Below are 17506 nucleotides of genomic sequence, written 5' to 3'. Positions count from 1 at the left end.
AATGCACTGTCTAGTAATTAGCTCTTTAAGCTCCAATAAGACATTGTTTTGAGAAACCTAAGAGTACTCAGTGGCTATGGACTTGTCTATACCAAAGCTGGCAATGACAAAAAAAATTAGGAGGACCCTTGTTAATGCTGAACAGATTTTTAAGACAACAAGAATGCAGTTTCTGCTGCAGTCAGTTAATTAAAAAAAAAAACTCCCTCAATACCCCATTCCTCTTCTCTGCTCCTCCTTTCATCTATCTTTCACTGATCCATTACATTTACGCCTCTTCCACACATCCCTCTCCTCTCTGCCTCTTCCATGATCCCCCCCTCTCTCTCACCAATGCAGCTTGGCGGGCTGGGCTGCCAGTAGTATCTATTTTCCACTTGGATGCAGGTGATTCTGCTCTCTCCCTGCAATTCATATCCTGGATCACATGAGAAGGTCACTGAGTCGCCAGGCTCCCGCCCTTCCCCGTTGCGACTGCCATTCATAGGAATACCTGGATCTCTGCAAGCTGTAGCAAGTGAACCTGAAGGACAAGCAGACACACACAAAACACACATGCATAAAGCACACAAGTGTGTGGAAAGCACAGGTAATCAATGAGGGACACTCGCGCAAGAGTTTCATATCACATGGTGGGCAGCTGTTAAGCTGAAACTGCAGCTCTAACTGACTTAGAGCACAGAGCCGATTACAGAGTGATACCAGAGAAAATCCTGCCGTGTTTTCCCAATCTGTTTTCTTAACCCACAGCTGTGGAGCAGCCTAGAGCTACCAGGGTGATCTGCTAAAATCTGACGGATTCTTCAAATGCTCCCATCCAGACAGACTTTTGGAGACTTAACACGTTTAAGTATATTGCTGCTTCTTTCATCTTTTTAAAATATCAATACATCTGGGCAAATATATTATCAGGTGAAAAATGTCGATAATATACAAAAGACCCAGAAGGTGTAATGGTGAGCAGAGTGTATATCATGTGAGTAATACATGACATAAAAAGCAAAATACATTTTATCATCAAGTGCAGACTGCTAACTCAGGTGGTTTTCAGAACAGTGAAGCGATGGATTATAACAATCCATACTGCAATAAATGCACTTTTAAACTTAATTCTACATAAAGACTAAAAGTGAAACAGCAGCCCCCCACCAGAACTATGTATTCTACCAGCTATGTAGTACAGCAACCCATTAGCATTAGCGACAAACTGTATATTTACATCCCATTAAATACATTTTGAATAGTATTAACACTTACCTGACACATACCTGTATGTTGACCGAATGAAATTCTGATATATTCTCTTTAGAGGGACTGTCATTGAGAGCTGATAAATAACATAGGTATGTCTACAACATACGAACCGCTCAAATACAACTACTCACTGGAGAAGTCGATGGCAAAGCCAGACTTGGTGATATAAAAGTCGGTCTCAAACTGAATGGTAACAACGTTGAGAGTGGAGTGGATCCCTTCAGGCAGCAGCGAGCCGCTAACTTCCTTCAGAGACATCTCATTTTCGGGGGGCCCATCCCAAACCTTCAGGATGTCATGGGAGGCCTCCGTGTCAAAGGCAAGAAACTGAAGACTGAGTAAGAGAAACAAAAGAGAAGCTGTTATTTCAGCTACTTTATGTTTTTACGTCCACATTTTCAGGCATGATTTCAGCTTTCATCACACCACTGATGTTTAGCAGAGTGGTGTGATGACGATCGTCCCGAAGTGAAAATTTGTATTTCAAACAAACAAAACTAAACATTACAAAAAATGGATGGATACCAAGGTAAGCAGGATTAAAGTTTGTTTAAAGCACATATTTATGGAGTCAGTCTCCCTATTCTTTGGGGGTCCTTTCAGTTGAGATTTGGTTTCATCAATCATTTTCTGCCAAAGTTACAAATACAAGAGTGAAGAATGAGACCCCGTCCACACGATGCCGGAACTTGGACGCGTGTGGACGCGAATCGTTTTCAATGCGTTTTCAAAAAGTTGCGTTTTCAAAGAAATCCGTCATCGTGTGGACGGGGCCTGATTTCCTGCAACCGTACACGTTTAATTCGATCTCAAAATTTGACAGTAAAACTAAGATAGATAGATAAATAAATAAATACATACATACATAAATAACAATTCCATGGAATGTTCCCTTGGGTGCTGTTACAGAATCTACAAAGTCCCTTTCACAATAATTGTTAACACAGCTACTGCAGGCGGTCTCTCTCCATGACATTTAACTCTAGACTTACACTTCGTATCATATGTTAAGCGACTTCACAACATTTCATTAAATTATTTTTAAGGATGTTTTCTCATTTAAGTCTTTGTGAGGTGCATGATGACCTAACTTGAAAAGCAATGCAATGCAGTACCCTGTGTGTAAACTGAAGTCTTATGATAAATGAGATTCTGCACCTTGTTGAATTTAAATACTTATTAGAATATTTATTAAGTTAGATTCTTAATTCACAAATATATTGTTTTATCTTCACCACCCAGCTTCATACATAATGATTCTCAGTGCAATTAGCATATTTTGATACATTATCATGCAGCCTAATTTAAATATCCTATCCAATGAAATGCTGAAAGTTGGACAATGACAAATGCAAAGTCTTTTAAATTCCTTCTGGAAACACAGTTATGGATGCATATATATATATATATATATATATATATATATATATATATATATATATATATATATTACCATGCTATTAATAACTTGATTTACCTCACAATGTTGCCGGAGTTGACCTCAATCGTCCAGGTGCACTTCAGGTTGTTGTCATAGGGGAATGGATATCCAGGAGAGAGGATACGCCCAGTAGATTCACCCCTGAAGCTGCCACCACACTCCGCTGTATGCACAAAAGAAAATGTTTAAAACCGCCAATATGCTCACACAAGAGGAAACACTAAGCAAACACTCATAAAGTATGCTAAAACCAAACAGAGAAAACATTCTGCAACTGAAGCTCCATCTACAGCAAGAAAAGTGGGGAAAAAATACAGCTAAAGTCTGATATCAGGGAGAACGACTGCAACCAGGTTCTTTCCTGCCTGGACAGATACTCAGTGATACTATGGACTTGTTTTGTCTCTAAGTAAGCCTCTTAATGGTGCCATTAATTAACTTTAAAAGATTGTGTCCATAGAATATGTAGGCTGGGCCATGCACTGCAGGGAGGGCACTGCTACAAATGTTAATGACTCAAGAAATATGTTATCATCCAATCTATGTTGTCTTTCCCCAGGCTGTCATCTTACAATTTGTATTACAGAACAACTGGCAATTAATTAATAGGAAAATTGCATTAGATTGTCACAGTGGTTATAATAAGTGTCATAACACTGGGCAAACATAAAAGTCCTTAACAGGATGTGGCCCTGGAGAGGTGGCAAGAAACCCTGTTCACATTCAAGTCGGATACAAAGTTCACTATCAGTATTGACCATTCAGTGATCTAGCACTGTTAAACAGTTGATCAATAGGCTGATTTAGCTTTTTTGTGATTGCACTGAACTTGCCACAGCATACAGGAACAAATACATGTTTCATCGTAAAGAGGCAGTAGGCAGCAGCATTTAAAGAACAATTCTGCACACGTACACAAATTTGTAAATCATTTTTTACCCCGAATCCATCCCTGCTAGACATTATGTCCTGAAAGCACCTTGCAGACTATAGCTGCACGCAGGTGTAATAGCTTCAACATTTCTCTATCTTCTGTCTCAACTTGTTCTGAATATCGAAGTACAGACTGTAATTTATATCCATTGGTTCATATGAATAGTTTAAAAATAACTTCAGAGTGACTTAAATATTTCTCAATAGCAATACTGTTATAAGACTGGTAGACCATTAAATCCATAATGACTGTATACATTGTGTTTTGCTTAAAGGACACACAGAAAGATTACCGATTCTTAATAAATCATCAGAGTTATTGATAGATGAATTATTCTGTTCAATTCATATTGAATAGGGATCAAATAGGGACTAACAGATAGTTGAGCTATGCTGTGTGTCTGTCCTGCATGAAAATATAAGCTGCTACAGAAGGACCAGATGGAGAGACCTGGAGGACAGAATGTCAGACTGAAAAATATATGACAGACCCATAGACAACAGGCACAGGCCCAAATACTGACCTATACATGATGGCAAGTGGTTGTCCCATGCCCTTCTCTCCCCAGTCATGCACTTGAGCATGCCACTGCCGTGCAGGGTGTAGCCTTGGTCGCAGCCGAAGGTTATGGCACTTCCCGCAAAATGACCCTGGTCACTGACTTTAAAGCCAAACTGCGGCACACCTGGATCGTCACAGTGGGACAGCTCAAAACCTGGACAAGTAAGATTAGGAAGACAAGGAAGAAAGAGTAGAGTGCAGATAAGAATCCAAAATGAAGAGTGACATCACAAAAAACCATGATTACAGGACCACACATTCCCTGGAGAGTGGCCGTTCTGTAAACTAGCGCCATATTTTCTGTTTATCTATATTTTAAAGAGGCATTGATTGAGCTTTGAGGATTAATTTCCAGTTGATCACAGATGTGAGCTGGGCATACCGTTCCATTATGTAACTTGGCAGTGAAAGATTCCTTTTGGAGAGAGGGAACAATTAGATGTTAACAATGAAATGTTCAACCGAGAGTGGACATTTACTACAACTGAGACACAGTCTGCCCTTTCATAGCACTTTGGGGTAATACGAAAGAAATGAAACAAACACGAACATGCCACAATAACTCAAACTGATTTGACCACCTTCTATATATGCTTCTGTCTTCAGGTACTATATGAAAGTGTTCTGCTATGCAGCAATAGTGCCCTCACATAAACCCAATGATGCTGATTTATGATAACTTCTCACAGCTAGGTCCAAGCACATGCCAGATGTTATGGTAGTATTACAAGTGCCCAAATAAATCTCCAGCAGTTACTGCTCACATTTAGAAAATTGGCTCAGCATTTTTTGTGGAAGAGTCATGAAAACAAGATCAGATTTCATGTGCAGACTAGATATGAGATTGCCATAGCACACACTCTCCTTGCCCCTGTGCTGTTCATACATCATTCACTCCTCTCCAGGTTGAAAGGGGCTATTCATTCAAGTTGAAAAGACCAGGTGAAGGCCAACCCTTCAAATGGATAAAGGGTACTAGTGATATTTACCTTGTGCACATTCCCGAGTGTGGAAAAAGAACTTGACATCACATCGTTATTTCTGTCTATCCCTTTGCATTTATACATTGATAGAAATTTATTGATCTAAAATACACAGTGTCCACCGCCTCACACCCTAAGCCAGCTGGGATAGGCTCCAACTCCCCATGACCCGCAATAGCGGATGAAGCGGTGATAAGAAAATGATGATTAACTGACTCATTCCCTTCAAATATTATAAGCTTAAAAACTGAAGACATAGGCTATGTGACTGAAATTTAGCTGAAAAGTTTTTCTTTTTTGCTTTCATACTGTTCAAATATAAGCAGTTTTGGCCTGTTGCCATTCACTCTATGTTGCATTCTACCCTACAAAACCCACTTGTAGACAAAAGGAATTCAGAGAGCTCCACTGCAGATGAAACACACAAACAATGGACGACAAAATGCGGTGTCACCAAAACATGTTCACGTCACAGTAATAAATTAGAAACAGTTAGCACCAACACACATGAGTGAACCAATTAGAGGAGTTAAAAAAATAACATTTATTCCTGGAACACTTGCAGCAGTGGATCAAACTTTGAATCCACGCACACGCACACACACACATACACGCAAATTTCAAGCAATCCCAACGATAAACCACAGTTTTAACAAGGTACGCTTATGCGGCATGGATCATAATTGCATGAGGAGAGAGCAAAAGAAAACAGGGAACAGTGGTCCAAATGCAGAGAGACAGACAGACTGAGAAGGAGGAGAAAAAAAGGGTAATTTTCATGCAGGAACAGCACAGGAACTCCATGCTGTGTTTAATGGATTCTCTGACAGTGAAAAACACACTGAAGCAGAGTGAGGGTCAATTAAAAAATTATTTTATATTCCGCTACTTGAAATTCCTGACTCCTGAAGTCAGGCTCATTTTACTCATTTGGAAACCATTTGGGGACCACCTCCCCCATGAAAATGAAATGTGACTTACTGTGGTACATGAGCCGGAACCCTGCCGCCGTCACCTCCTGATCAGAGTAGAATTCCAGCCACAGATAGTTGGAGGTGCTGGTAAGTGACAGACCCTGCATGAGCGTCCCTGTGTACGAACCAAGTAGTGGAGCTGCACCATCTTTACCATCATACACCTGAGTACAGGTAGACACAAACACGATGGAGAGTTCTGTAGCTTCTGGAGATTTAAATACAATAAAGTAGACTGATAATATTAAGAATTAAATATTAATACAAAAGAAACAGAGCCATAATTAAGAAGAAGCTATTGGTGCTACATATCCTCAGGCATCTTTATTGTAAAACCAATGTCCTGGACAGGATGTGAAAATGAGCTTGCAGTGACTGTAATTCTTCCCATTGATTAGCTATTGTGCATGTGTAGAGCTGAATTAACTAGGTGGTGGATTCATGAAGTCAAAGTACTGTAAAAAAGAAAAGAACTCTTTAACAGCACTGACAGGCCAAGCATTAAATGTTCTTCAGTTCTGAAGAAATAAAATTCAGTCAGAGTTTAAAAGCATCGCATTTCTCAACAAAGGAGTTGAGTACATTATTTTTTTTGTTTTTATATATATATATATATATATATATATATATATATATATATATATATATATATATATATATATATATATATATATATATATATATATATATATATATATATATATATATATATATATATATAAAATCCTCATGTTATGTTTATCTGTAATTCCTGTATTGAAGGGATAGGGTTTCAAAATTTTAAATGTGCAAAATTCCAGGAGTATACATAATCTTTATTGATTGACTGCTGTTAGGCACAAACAAGTAAAAAACTGCACCTTTTTCTTATTTAAAACTACTGGGGTCCTCTATGTTTTGTTTGTCCTTTTCTTTAAGCCAATTAAAATCTCCAAACACGTCTTTCCAAATTTCAGATGTTCTTAAAAATGACTAAGTACAAGAGATTACTGTCTACACAACTCCATTACTAGAAACACAGAGCATGCTACAATGCTCTGTTAATTGGAGCATTAGATAAGACATCTGCATCCCAAAAAGGATGCCTTCCAGCTGTGAAGTGGGGACTACACAGTCATTTGCATCACATCTGTGGTGCTCACCAAAACTGCTAAAATGCCCTTGAGCAAAGACACTTCCATCCCATAGGAGTGATGCTGCTAATGCTGTCTGACTTATGCTCTGGCCTCCGATGTTAAACAATTGCATATTCTGCCTGGTGGTTTCCACGGAATCTTGCCTGCACGTACTATAAAACAGTGGGACCTACCTCAGCTGCTTGTAACATAAATGATACAATTTGATTTGAAGTCACCCTTAACAAACAGACTTATGTTTATTTGTTGGTAATGTATTTTCTCTCAGCAGACAAATAAGGAATGCTCTGTCTCTTTACCTTGAGGATGTCACCCTGTGTGAGCTGAAATGAGGTGGCGGTGATGTTGATTCCTTTGCCTGTTTGGACCTGGATGCTATACACACATTCGTGACTGTTGTCATAGTTCATTGGATAGTTTGGTGACAAAAGAACTCCTTCGTTGTTGGAGACTGTCGATCCGCACTCCGCTGCACACACACAATGGATGCAATCAGTTGCATAAAAACAAGCACTGGAAAAACAGACTCAACTAGATTTGGATTAAATACACTAAAATGACTAGACAGTCTATAAATGCTTCATTAGCATGCTACTAAAAAGATAAAGGTATAATTCAAATGTCTTATTGGGATGATCATAATTACTGATTTAGCCATGTGTCCATCCCTTTTATTACTTTAGTATCATAATACTCATTATGAACTGCTTCTGACATATTGTGAACCACTGAGTGGAATATTAAACACCCAGCGTGCAAACATTACAGGCTTCATTTCAATATACCCTACTGGCATTCTTACACCATGCCAAGACAAAATTAACAAGCAAAGTGCAAATTATAGACTCTGAATGGAAGGGACACACTATGCATTTCTCTACATAGATTATGCATATGAAGGAACACGACATAGCTGCCAGTCCTTTTTTATTCAGTACAAAATAGCTATGCCTCTTTAAACATTCATTGTCAATCAAAATGAGCCACTACATTTCCAATACAGTATATACATTTTTTCTATACCATTCTGAACTCTGTTATCATGCAAAATTCATGTCATTCACATCTCTAACACAGCACTTAAGTGGTGTGCCAGAGACAGGATAAGCTCTTCATCACAGGGTGTGATGGGAGCAGTTTAAATGACACAATGCTTTAGTCAGGAAACAACTTCATCTCTGGAGTCGCCTCTTAGGATGTGCAAGTTAAGCAAGTAATTGAGTTTCTCCAAGGTAAAAAAAAAAATCTGTACAGTGATTGTCTCCACACTCCACCATAGAGAACCCTTCAATGGAAAATAGCTTTCCTGGGATAGTTTTGACCCAGCAGCTTGGATCAGTATAAAACACAGGTCATGGCTTTTAATTGTAATCTACTAAGTACATCCACTTGAATACATTCCTTTTTAATTCTTGATTTTCTTAAACATTTTATACATTCCAAATACATTTAAAATGTATGCAATATACAACAGGAAAGGAAGCGTAATAAAAGCAGCTGACCACGTACCCACACACCTTGGCAGAGGGGCACTCCACATGCGACGGCCACCTCCCAAGCACATGATCTCCTTCGCCCCTTGGAGACGATATCCTGTGTTGCAGTAGAATGCTACTGAGTCACCGATGCCAAACATGGAACCTGTGTGCCAGCCGAACCGAGGCGTTCCAGGGTCCTGACAGGGTTCCAGATCATACTCTACAAGCACGACAGGCAAAAAAAAAAGAATACTAATAAGGGACAACTGCATACTTAAATGAAATATGATTTGTTAACTTAGTGTGAATTTAAAATTATCTTTTGTCCTGTTCTCTCTGTGTCAGAAAACAGCAAAATTGCAGCTTGTGCTCATTAACCGCCCTGCTTAAGGACACTTCATCTGATTGGGATAAGTTCCAAAAAGCTTGAGCCCTGTATGTCTGGATAACGAATGGGTTCTCTAAAAAACTAGCCCACCCTGTGTGCAAGATTGTTAGACATGGACTGTTAGTGGCCTTATCATTTCAAAAGTGAATGTAACTCATGCTGCCGAACGAGAGTAAAGTCCTGGCTCCCAGCAGCTTTTTTCTGTTTCAGAGAAACAGTACTGTTTCAGAGAAACAGTACGTAGGCCTGTTGACTTTAACACAGCGAACGGAGGTTGTGGCCCAACAGCAATGGCAAATATTCAATAAAAGGTCACAAAATGTTTAAAACTGAACTCAATAGATGCCAAATACAGAGCATGCCACCACAAGAATGAAAAATATATCTTGAATATTCATGAGTACATAAATTATGGTTTTCTTCAGTGAGCAGCAGTCAAACATTGAGTCAGAAAGCCCATAAAGCAGACCCCCTTTGCTCTCTCTCAAAGCTTTTATACTGTTCATCTCTCTTGTTCAGTCTTCCTTTCTTTTTCTCTCCCTCTGCCCTCTCCATCAACCCTGCATACTCAGCATAGTCATCTGTCATATATTTTCTTTTTCTCTTTCTCCTTCTCTAAGCTTGTCATCTCCATCTCTCTATCAACCCATTATTTCTGTAGTACCACCCATCTCCCCCCCACCTTCTCTTTGGTCCTGAGGATACTGACCCACATGGCATGCTTTGATGATCATTCTCATCATGGTCAGACACCCTCTACGTAAGTGACCTCGGTGTCTCCTAATTATCCTCCTATGATCAGCGGGCACAGCCTGAGGCGCGGTCTGCCTTAATCCTGCTCTCGTTCTGACCGACAAATCATTCCTTGCATGTTACTTTATGCACACTTTTGCACGGCTTTCCACTTTTTATCTCATCATTAAACAAGTCGTCTTTGTCTTTTCATCTGTCCATCACCGTTTTTTTACTTCGACTTTCTTCCCCTTAGACTTTGCAACCCACCCACAACCTTTTCCAGTATCCCCACAGCTCCTCTTTGTCTATCCCCCACACAATTCATCTCCCTCCCTCTTTGAAAACTCTCCCAACCCATCCTGTATACACATCTAACAATACCTCCCATCTACCTCCTACAGACACAATCCTCATGACTCCATACCAGAAAAGGAGATGTTGAATCCCTGCAGCGATATTGAGAAGTCAGAAATGAAGCGTAGCTGGGCCTTGAAGTTCCCATACAGGCCGGCGTTGACTGGTGCAGGCCTTTCTGAGCCAGTGAGTCGAGCCAATGGCTGGGCAAAGCTTCCATTTTCTGTTATCAGAAGGTAGTCATGGTGATCCTCCAGGTTGAAGGAATGGAAAGTGAATTGGACACCTTGAAGGGGGAAATAAGGAAGCCCAGGGGTCAAGGAAAATACAAAAGAACACCTTTGAATAGTTTGTAATGAATCAACTTACATTAGTGCTGATCCATAAGGTCAAGAATTTGGTTTTTTTACATTGTAAACCATAGATTATTTCAATCCACTTCCCCTTAAACTGAATTTGACAATAACTCAAACTGCACTATAGTCAAAAAACTATTGTGATTTAATGGTTGGTGTGAAATCGAAGTGAATAATGTTTTTTTTCCAAAGCATAACTAATATCTTTCTTTCTTTATACCTCCAAGCAGCAGCAGAAAACAAACCCACTAAAAAGATCATATTCACTTTCAAAAAGCAGTGTTTGACTGTGAAAAGTGAAAAATTGTTGTTTATATTTTAAACTTTCACTGCTGTCTTTTTTATGACTAAGCAATTGAATTTTCATTGATATCCCCTCAGTCAATGCGCATTAGTTAGTATTAGATAGTAGAGACATAGCTGGAAGAAAATCTGCTACAGAGCAACAAAAACACACCAAGGTTTGTTTAAGTCTGAAAACGGGATGCAGGTTGATGCACCTCATTTCTATTTCCACACTGTAACTCAGACTCTATAACAACATTCCCATCGTGACGGCCAGCTGGCTGTTTTTCACAATAAGAGCTGCCATTTTAATGCCATCTGTTGAATCCGTGCGAATATGACTCTGTAATGAACTCCAAAATGTCTCGCTCACTTGATCAAGAAAGTCCAAAATGGCTATAAAATAGATAACAAAATGAAATGATTGATTGTGCTCTGTAAAACACTAATTATATTACAGAGACTAAAGGCAAAGGATCAATTAATCAAAAGCCATAACCATGAGGGGACATCCAAATATTCTAATATGGTAGATACAGGATAATGGTAATTACTACTGGAATAGTTATGTACTCCCTGTCCCTGGAGATAAATGTGTGTCGCAGTTCGTAGCCACAGGACAAAAATACACAATGTACGTAAATCAGTGCTATGATAAAAAAAATGCATCATGTATTTTGACATAAAAAAGCTTTATATGCAATGAAGAGCATCAAGACCATCACCTGAGGTTCAGACACTTCAATGGATATCACAAGACTTCAATACTAATTGTATATAATGTACTACAGTATAATCTATTTTATCTTAAGTACTGCCAGATGAACAACATTGACTCTGACCTTATATATAAGATCCTTTCCCATTAAGCATAGTAGGAAGATAGAAACAAGTGCCTTCTCTTAAAATGTCAAGTGATAAAAAAGTAGGTCATTAAAAACAAATTGAAGTTGATACTGAATCTGAAAAGGGCCTTAAAATAGCTTTAATGGTGTCAGAAACTGAAAGTAAGGGTCCTACAGAAGCCTCTGATGAACCCTCTTGTGGTGACTCTTTAGAGACAATAAGAAGACTACTGTTTGCCAAATAGATCAAAAGATAATTTACAATATTTGATGTGCAGTAAGACATTTTAATGGGTCCTTTGAAAGAGGAGGCAAAACATAGCGTTAAATTTACTGGTGTATTTAATGAATTGTGTATTAATGTCACCTTTTTCAAAGAACAAAACCAAGACAGTGCATGAACTTACATGAAATGACCTACCTGTAAATCAGTGTGACTTCTGCTGTTGTTATTGAGAGACCAGTTCAGATATGTGTGGCTTCACCTTGGCAAGTGCTACTCTTATATCATTTTCACAGCAAAGTCTGTTTCTTTTTTTTTCCCATGCAGCTTAAGGAAGTGTGCCTTTATTCTTGCCTGTGCAAGACTAGAGTTGCTCAACTTGACATTGCAAATCATGCAGAACGCTGACTCCCATCACATTCCGTTATACAGTAGATGTAAATTCACGTTGCACATATTCGTCCGACCACTTTCTTTTTTTTTGTTCAACATAATTACTATGAATTAAAATATTAAGAAAGCAATCAGATGACATACCATCATGACAGGCTTAAGTCGACTACTGAGTACGCAAAATCCCATGTAGCACAGGTAGGCTAATTGATGTAGCGTGATCACCTGCAGCCAGTGATGGCTAAGGGGGGGCGTGTCATCACGAATTGACACGATGTGTCAAACATATACAGTGATTCGTGTATGTTCAGCAAAAAGACCTGACACATCATGTCAGGTGTCTCAGCCAAACCCCTGACACCGACTCACCGAACCCCTAGGGTTGGATCGACCCAGGTTAAGAACCACTGGTCTAGGAACATGGTGAAATACTACTGGTGAGCATCTAAAACAGCCCACTGCACAATACTATTAACTTAAGAAAGTGGAGAATCTACTGATGTGTTTGTTTGTTTTTTATAAAAGGCCAGATTAAAATGAAATTAAGCTTTACAGTATTCTCAGATATCAGAGCAAAACTTTAAAAAGAAATCAGAGTGTAATATTATTCCGGCGAGATGCCTGCAATGAAAAAGTGATGCATTTAAATGATCTTTGCTCTAGTAAAATGTATGCTCCATGCACTTCTCACTGTATAGTAATAAATCTTTGTAATGTTCTTGGAATCTGCAGCGGGAGTGTCATTCTAATTTATAGTTTCATTATTTGACCATTGGTAGGACTTTTTTAGTGTCACTGTGGTGAAGAATATTAAAGAAACTGTTCCTGAGTAGCTGGATGTGAATGACTACAAAGTCAATATATTTCTTGAACAACATCTGCATGTGTACTTCAAGCCTATATGAAAATAAAGCATTTTTAAGCACCACTTATGTGTATACTATATGTTAAAGAATACATTATGTTAACTATGGGGTTTTCCTACCTTTTCCGTGGCTGACCTCCACAGTCCAAGTGCAGTTTAGAGAGTTGGAGTACAGTTCTGGATAGCCAGGTGATAAGATGATCCCTCCAGGTCCCCTGATATCCCCGCCACATGACGCTGAATACAAAGGGGAGATAATGACTGACTACTGTTGCTGGGAAAAAAAATGAAATTGCGGATGAGCCAATAAATCCCTCACCCGCAGACAGAGCACTGATTTAAATGAATAATGCAGTTGAGTCGTATCACATCCTGTCCTGCTATTTTTATGAGTACCTGTAATTCTGCCAGCATAATGTTTTTTTTTTCCTCTTTGCTCTCTGAACCAATCCTTCTGAACCTGTCCTTAATAATTAAGGTATCCACACACATTTCCCCCTCTGATATGGTATCTATAAAAGGCACTATCGGGAACCACTATAAGCCATTAAATAAACTTATGGGTCACACCAACTGCTGTCAGTGGATTACAATATTTTTAATTTTGTGTTTATCGTTATTTTGAATATCCCTAATATAGACAAATCCTGACTCAATCTGGAATTAATCCATTTTTAACCTGCAGTATAGTGTAATTGCAGGTTATGTGACAAGGAGTGTTTTCCTGAGGAGGAACATTCACCGTCGAATCGGTATTCTTAGGTTTGTTTTTGTTACTGACAAGTAGTTTAGTACAAAACAGCACCATAATTAAAGGAAGTTAATGAGATAAATCTCTATCCTCATTGGGTGCTGAGGATCAGGAGGTTAATGTAAGGTCCATGTCGGTGTCAACAGGTTTTATTGGATGTTACTCAAACCTGCAATTGTTTCCTCCTGCTGGCCTCGTGTTAAAATAACAGGTCAGCTAACTTAAAGGAGCTATGTTTTAAACACAACATTTCGAAAGTTTGACAATTCTTTTGTTTAAATGTTTTTCCGTCGTGCTACATTTCAGTTCATCCTCCTGGATGGCCCCAGAGTGGTGTAGCCAAACACTCCAATGCCTTCCTCAATACAGCAATCTTGACAAATATTAGAAGTACAACTCTTGTGTATGCACATATTTTCAGAGTAATGAATGTCAGATGATGTTTTGGAGGATCACTGAGATGCCTGAGGCTCCACAGCTGCACACACCCACACCCATCTACTCCTCTCTCCTTGCACCCCTGGGCCCTCCAGTGAGCACAACACATCGATGCCTGAATCCTTACCCACCAACAGAATTATATGTAATATTTTATTAATGAGCCAAAATTACATAAAGTCATTAAAAGTAAATGAGCATGCTTGGCAAACGATTTACTTTGGGGGCTGCAACGGCAGAGAGCCAAGGCATTTGGCACCAAGTCTGACATACCTAGGCTAGAAAATATTTCATGATAAAAGACATTTTCCAAGACAGCAATTGGGACTGTTGCCATATATCAAGGCGATGGATCATATGCACGCTATAGTGCTTCCTGATGACCCTTGCATGCATTTAGTTTGTTATATTCTACAAACTGAGTCATCCATGATGAATAGTCATCATTTACGGTTTGTGTGTTGCAACAATAATCACCACAATCATCCTTTGGTGTGCTTTTGATCGGCTCAATGAACAAAATTGCACAAGGACAGTAAAAGGAAAGCTGTGTGTAACAAAACAATCAGAAAAATGCTTAACTTCATTCTTTGAAGTGCAAAATGATCAATTCGAAGCATAACACGGTTCGTACCACCCCAGCTTTGTTTTACAGGGATTTTTTTTTTTAATTTAAAAAATTTAAAAATAAAAAAAAAGCACTTTGACAGAATGTCTCTGTGGTTATGTAGACTTGCTTTAGGCAAGTCAAAATTTCTCATGATTGTGTCATGTTCTCTCTCAAGGAAGGCCAAGTGTCTTTTTCTTTTGAGGTTTCTGAGTAAAGAAATGGTTGCAACTGCCCAGTTGCATTTTGCAAATTTAATTTTCTTACCACTTACTAGTGAGACCATCCTTTAAGTATTTGTGGCTAAGAGTGCCAGACTATACGTGCTTGTATGTACAAATGCACTGTTAATGTGTTTTTCCTCCAGAAAATCTAAACATGCTAATGAGCTGATATTTTGTATAATATCTAGCCATTACTTGAAGTCATTACCAGAATAATGACATGTCCCCTTCGTTACTTTTAACATTCATGTTAGGATGCTTGAGGGAAAAGATGTATAGTGCTTTAATTTTATGACCATTCAGCCTGAGGGGTACAAAATCAATAACATCATGTCATAAAATATCACGCATACAGACCAAAATATGATGAATAGCAAGTCAAAAGTAGCATTTATGCAGGAGAAATGTGTGGTCATGTATTCAAAAGGTGAGTTTGTGGTGAAAAGCAATGACAAGCATTTTGTGTTCCTTGAACGCACCATCACAAGTGGGCAGTGGGTGATTCCAGAAGTGGTTCTTCTCACAAACCAGGGGCTCCTCATGGCTCAGTCGGTATCCCAAGCCACACTGAAAGGACACTGTGGAGCCAATTGACAGATCGTGGCTTGATCGTGCGCCATTCACTGGAATACCAGGATCCATACAGGAGTATGTGTCCAGCGTGACCACTAGAGAAATTAAAGTCAAACAGTTATTTCTGGAGTTTGTCTTGAATTTACAGTTGTATTTTATTCACAAAATGTCTACTTTCTAAATTTTAATCTAAGTGATGATGATAATTATCAACTCAAACATGACCCTCACCATGATACATAATGTGCACAGAAATTCTGTGTTTTTTGATACCTTGTTTTTGCTAACACTAGAAGAATTAACATGTCTATAAAAGCCAATACTGAATTATTATAAGATGGATCATGCTCCACCCTTTTCTTGTGCTGTATGAAAATGAAAATGAAATATCTAAGATACAAGCTTTGCCATTTTTTACTCGTGATGTCAAATGGAGCTAGTGTCTGGATGTCTGGATGTTCTCCATCCTGCCACGCAGTATGTCAGATTCAGTTGAACTATTTATACAGTAAAAGAAGTCTGGTCTTTCTTATGCAAATAAAATATGATTGTTGAGCTGCAGAGTAATAATGAAGTCATACGGCATTTCAGATACATGAAATGGAAATTCTATTTTTGCAATCAGTCATATTTCTAGGTCACATTCTCACAAAAGAGGGAAAACCTCTGATGTTATTGCAATTATCACAACAAAGGTAGAGCTCTGGTCATAAAGCTAATTGTTAAAGTTTTTGTAAAAATACATATTTACTTTCATTTTAACTTTTAACTTAAAAAATAAATGTTCATTCATGCTTAATAAAGATAGGGAAAAATATTCTGAATGACAGATGAAAAACATTAGCTCATTTTAAACTATTTTATAACACAGTTAGGAATAATGTAATATTTGTCTAACTGCTGAACTGCTTTACTGTTCTTAAATCCAAAGATGATCAAATACAAATTCCCTAACAACCTATTTGCTTCTTATCAATTCATTCCGTTGTAGTAATATTGGCTAGAGTCCACAATGAATGGAAGCGATCTGTACCAAAAGGCTAGTTTCATACTTTCACCTACTTCTAGACAAAAAGCCCAAATTTAATTTAGTTTAGTTTAATTTAGTTTTAGTGTGGACATTTGTGTATGAAATGATGAGATATTAATCCCCTTCAGTCTCTCTCTCACAAAGAAATATGCTTCACAAAGCTTAAAAAAAAAAATCCCATGTAACACCCCTACACAAATCAGAAGTCCTGAGAGGGAATTTTCTCTGCCCTATTTGACTACTGTATGTCTCTGAAGCCAAAACCTCCAAAGCGTCATCATTGTCCTCTGGTGGCTCAAGGTAGAATTGGACAAAAATCCTCAGTTGAAGTAGCAGACAAATAAAGACCACAAATAATTATTTCACAATATGTTCTGTACTCATTTTAATTGAAGTACTATGTTGAAGTATTTTCAAGAGCTCATTTGTTTTAATGGTATAAAACAAGTGAACATCTGCTTGACGAAGTGAAGTGGGTGCTGTATGGGCTTGTGGGTGGGAACTAGATACCACGGCTCTACTGTCAGTTCACTGCTAGGCAGTTTCTAGATCCATTTGACATCACAAGTAAAAAATGGCAAAGCTTGTATCTTAGATATTGTGCTTTCATTTTCATACAGCACAAGCAAAGGGTGGAGCATGATCCATCTTATAATAATTCAGTATTGGCTTTTATAG

The 17506-nt window shown here is 38.4% G+C and overlaps 1 protein-coding gene across 1 annotated transcript in view; it reads right to left on the bottom strand.

Moving 5' to 3' along the window:
* Positions 1 to 17506, bottom strand: part of LOC137601298 (CUB and sushi domain-containing protein 3-like) — a 237255-nt gene that overhangs the window by 133075 nt on the left and 86674 nt on the right. Inside the window, exons 18-27 of the mRNA XM_068323436.1 lie at positions 15705 to 15893; positions 13326 to 13442; positions 10309 to 10524; positions 8793 to 8981; positions 7583 to 7752; positions 6155 to 6311; positions 4153 to 4344; positions 2732 to 2858; positions 1386 to 1588; positions 332 to 523 (exon numbers count right to left, since the gene is read on the bottom strand). Coding sequence (XP_068179537.1) covers positions 332 to 523; positions 1386 to 1588; positions 2732 to 2858; positions 4153 to 4344; positions 6155 to 6311; positions 7583 to 7752; positions 8793 to 8981; positions 10309 to 10524; positions 13326 to 13442; positions 15705 to 15893 — 1752 coding nt within the window. The remainder of the gene's footprint in view (positions 1 to 331; positions 524 to 1385; positions 1589 to 2731; positions 2859 to 4152; positions 4345 to 6154; positions 6312 to 7582; positions 7753 to 8792; positions 8982 to 10308; positions 10525 to 13325; positions 13443 to 15704; positions 15894 to 17506) is intronic.

This window comes from Antennarius striatus, chromosome 9, assembly GCF_040054535.1.
Source record: "Antennarius striatus isolate MH-2024 chromosome 9, ASM4005453v1, whole genome shotgun sequence".
Lineage (NCBI taxonomy): Eukaryota > Metazoa > Chordata > Actinopteri > Lophiiformes > Antennariidae > Antennarius > Antennarius striatus.
This window is presented reverse-complemented; position numbering and strand designations above follow the sequence as displayed.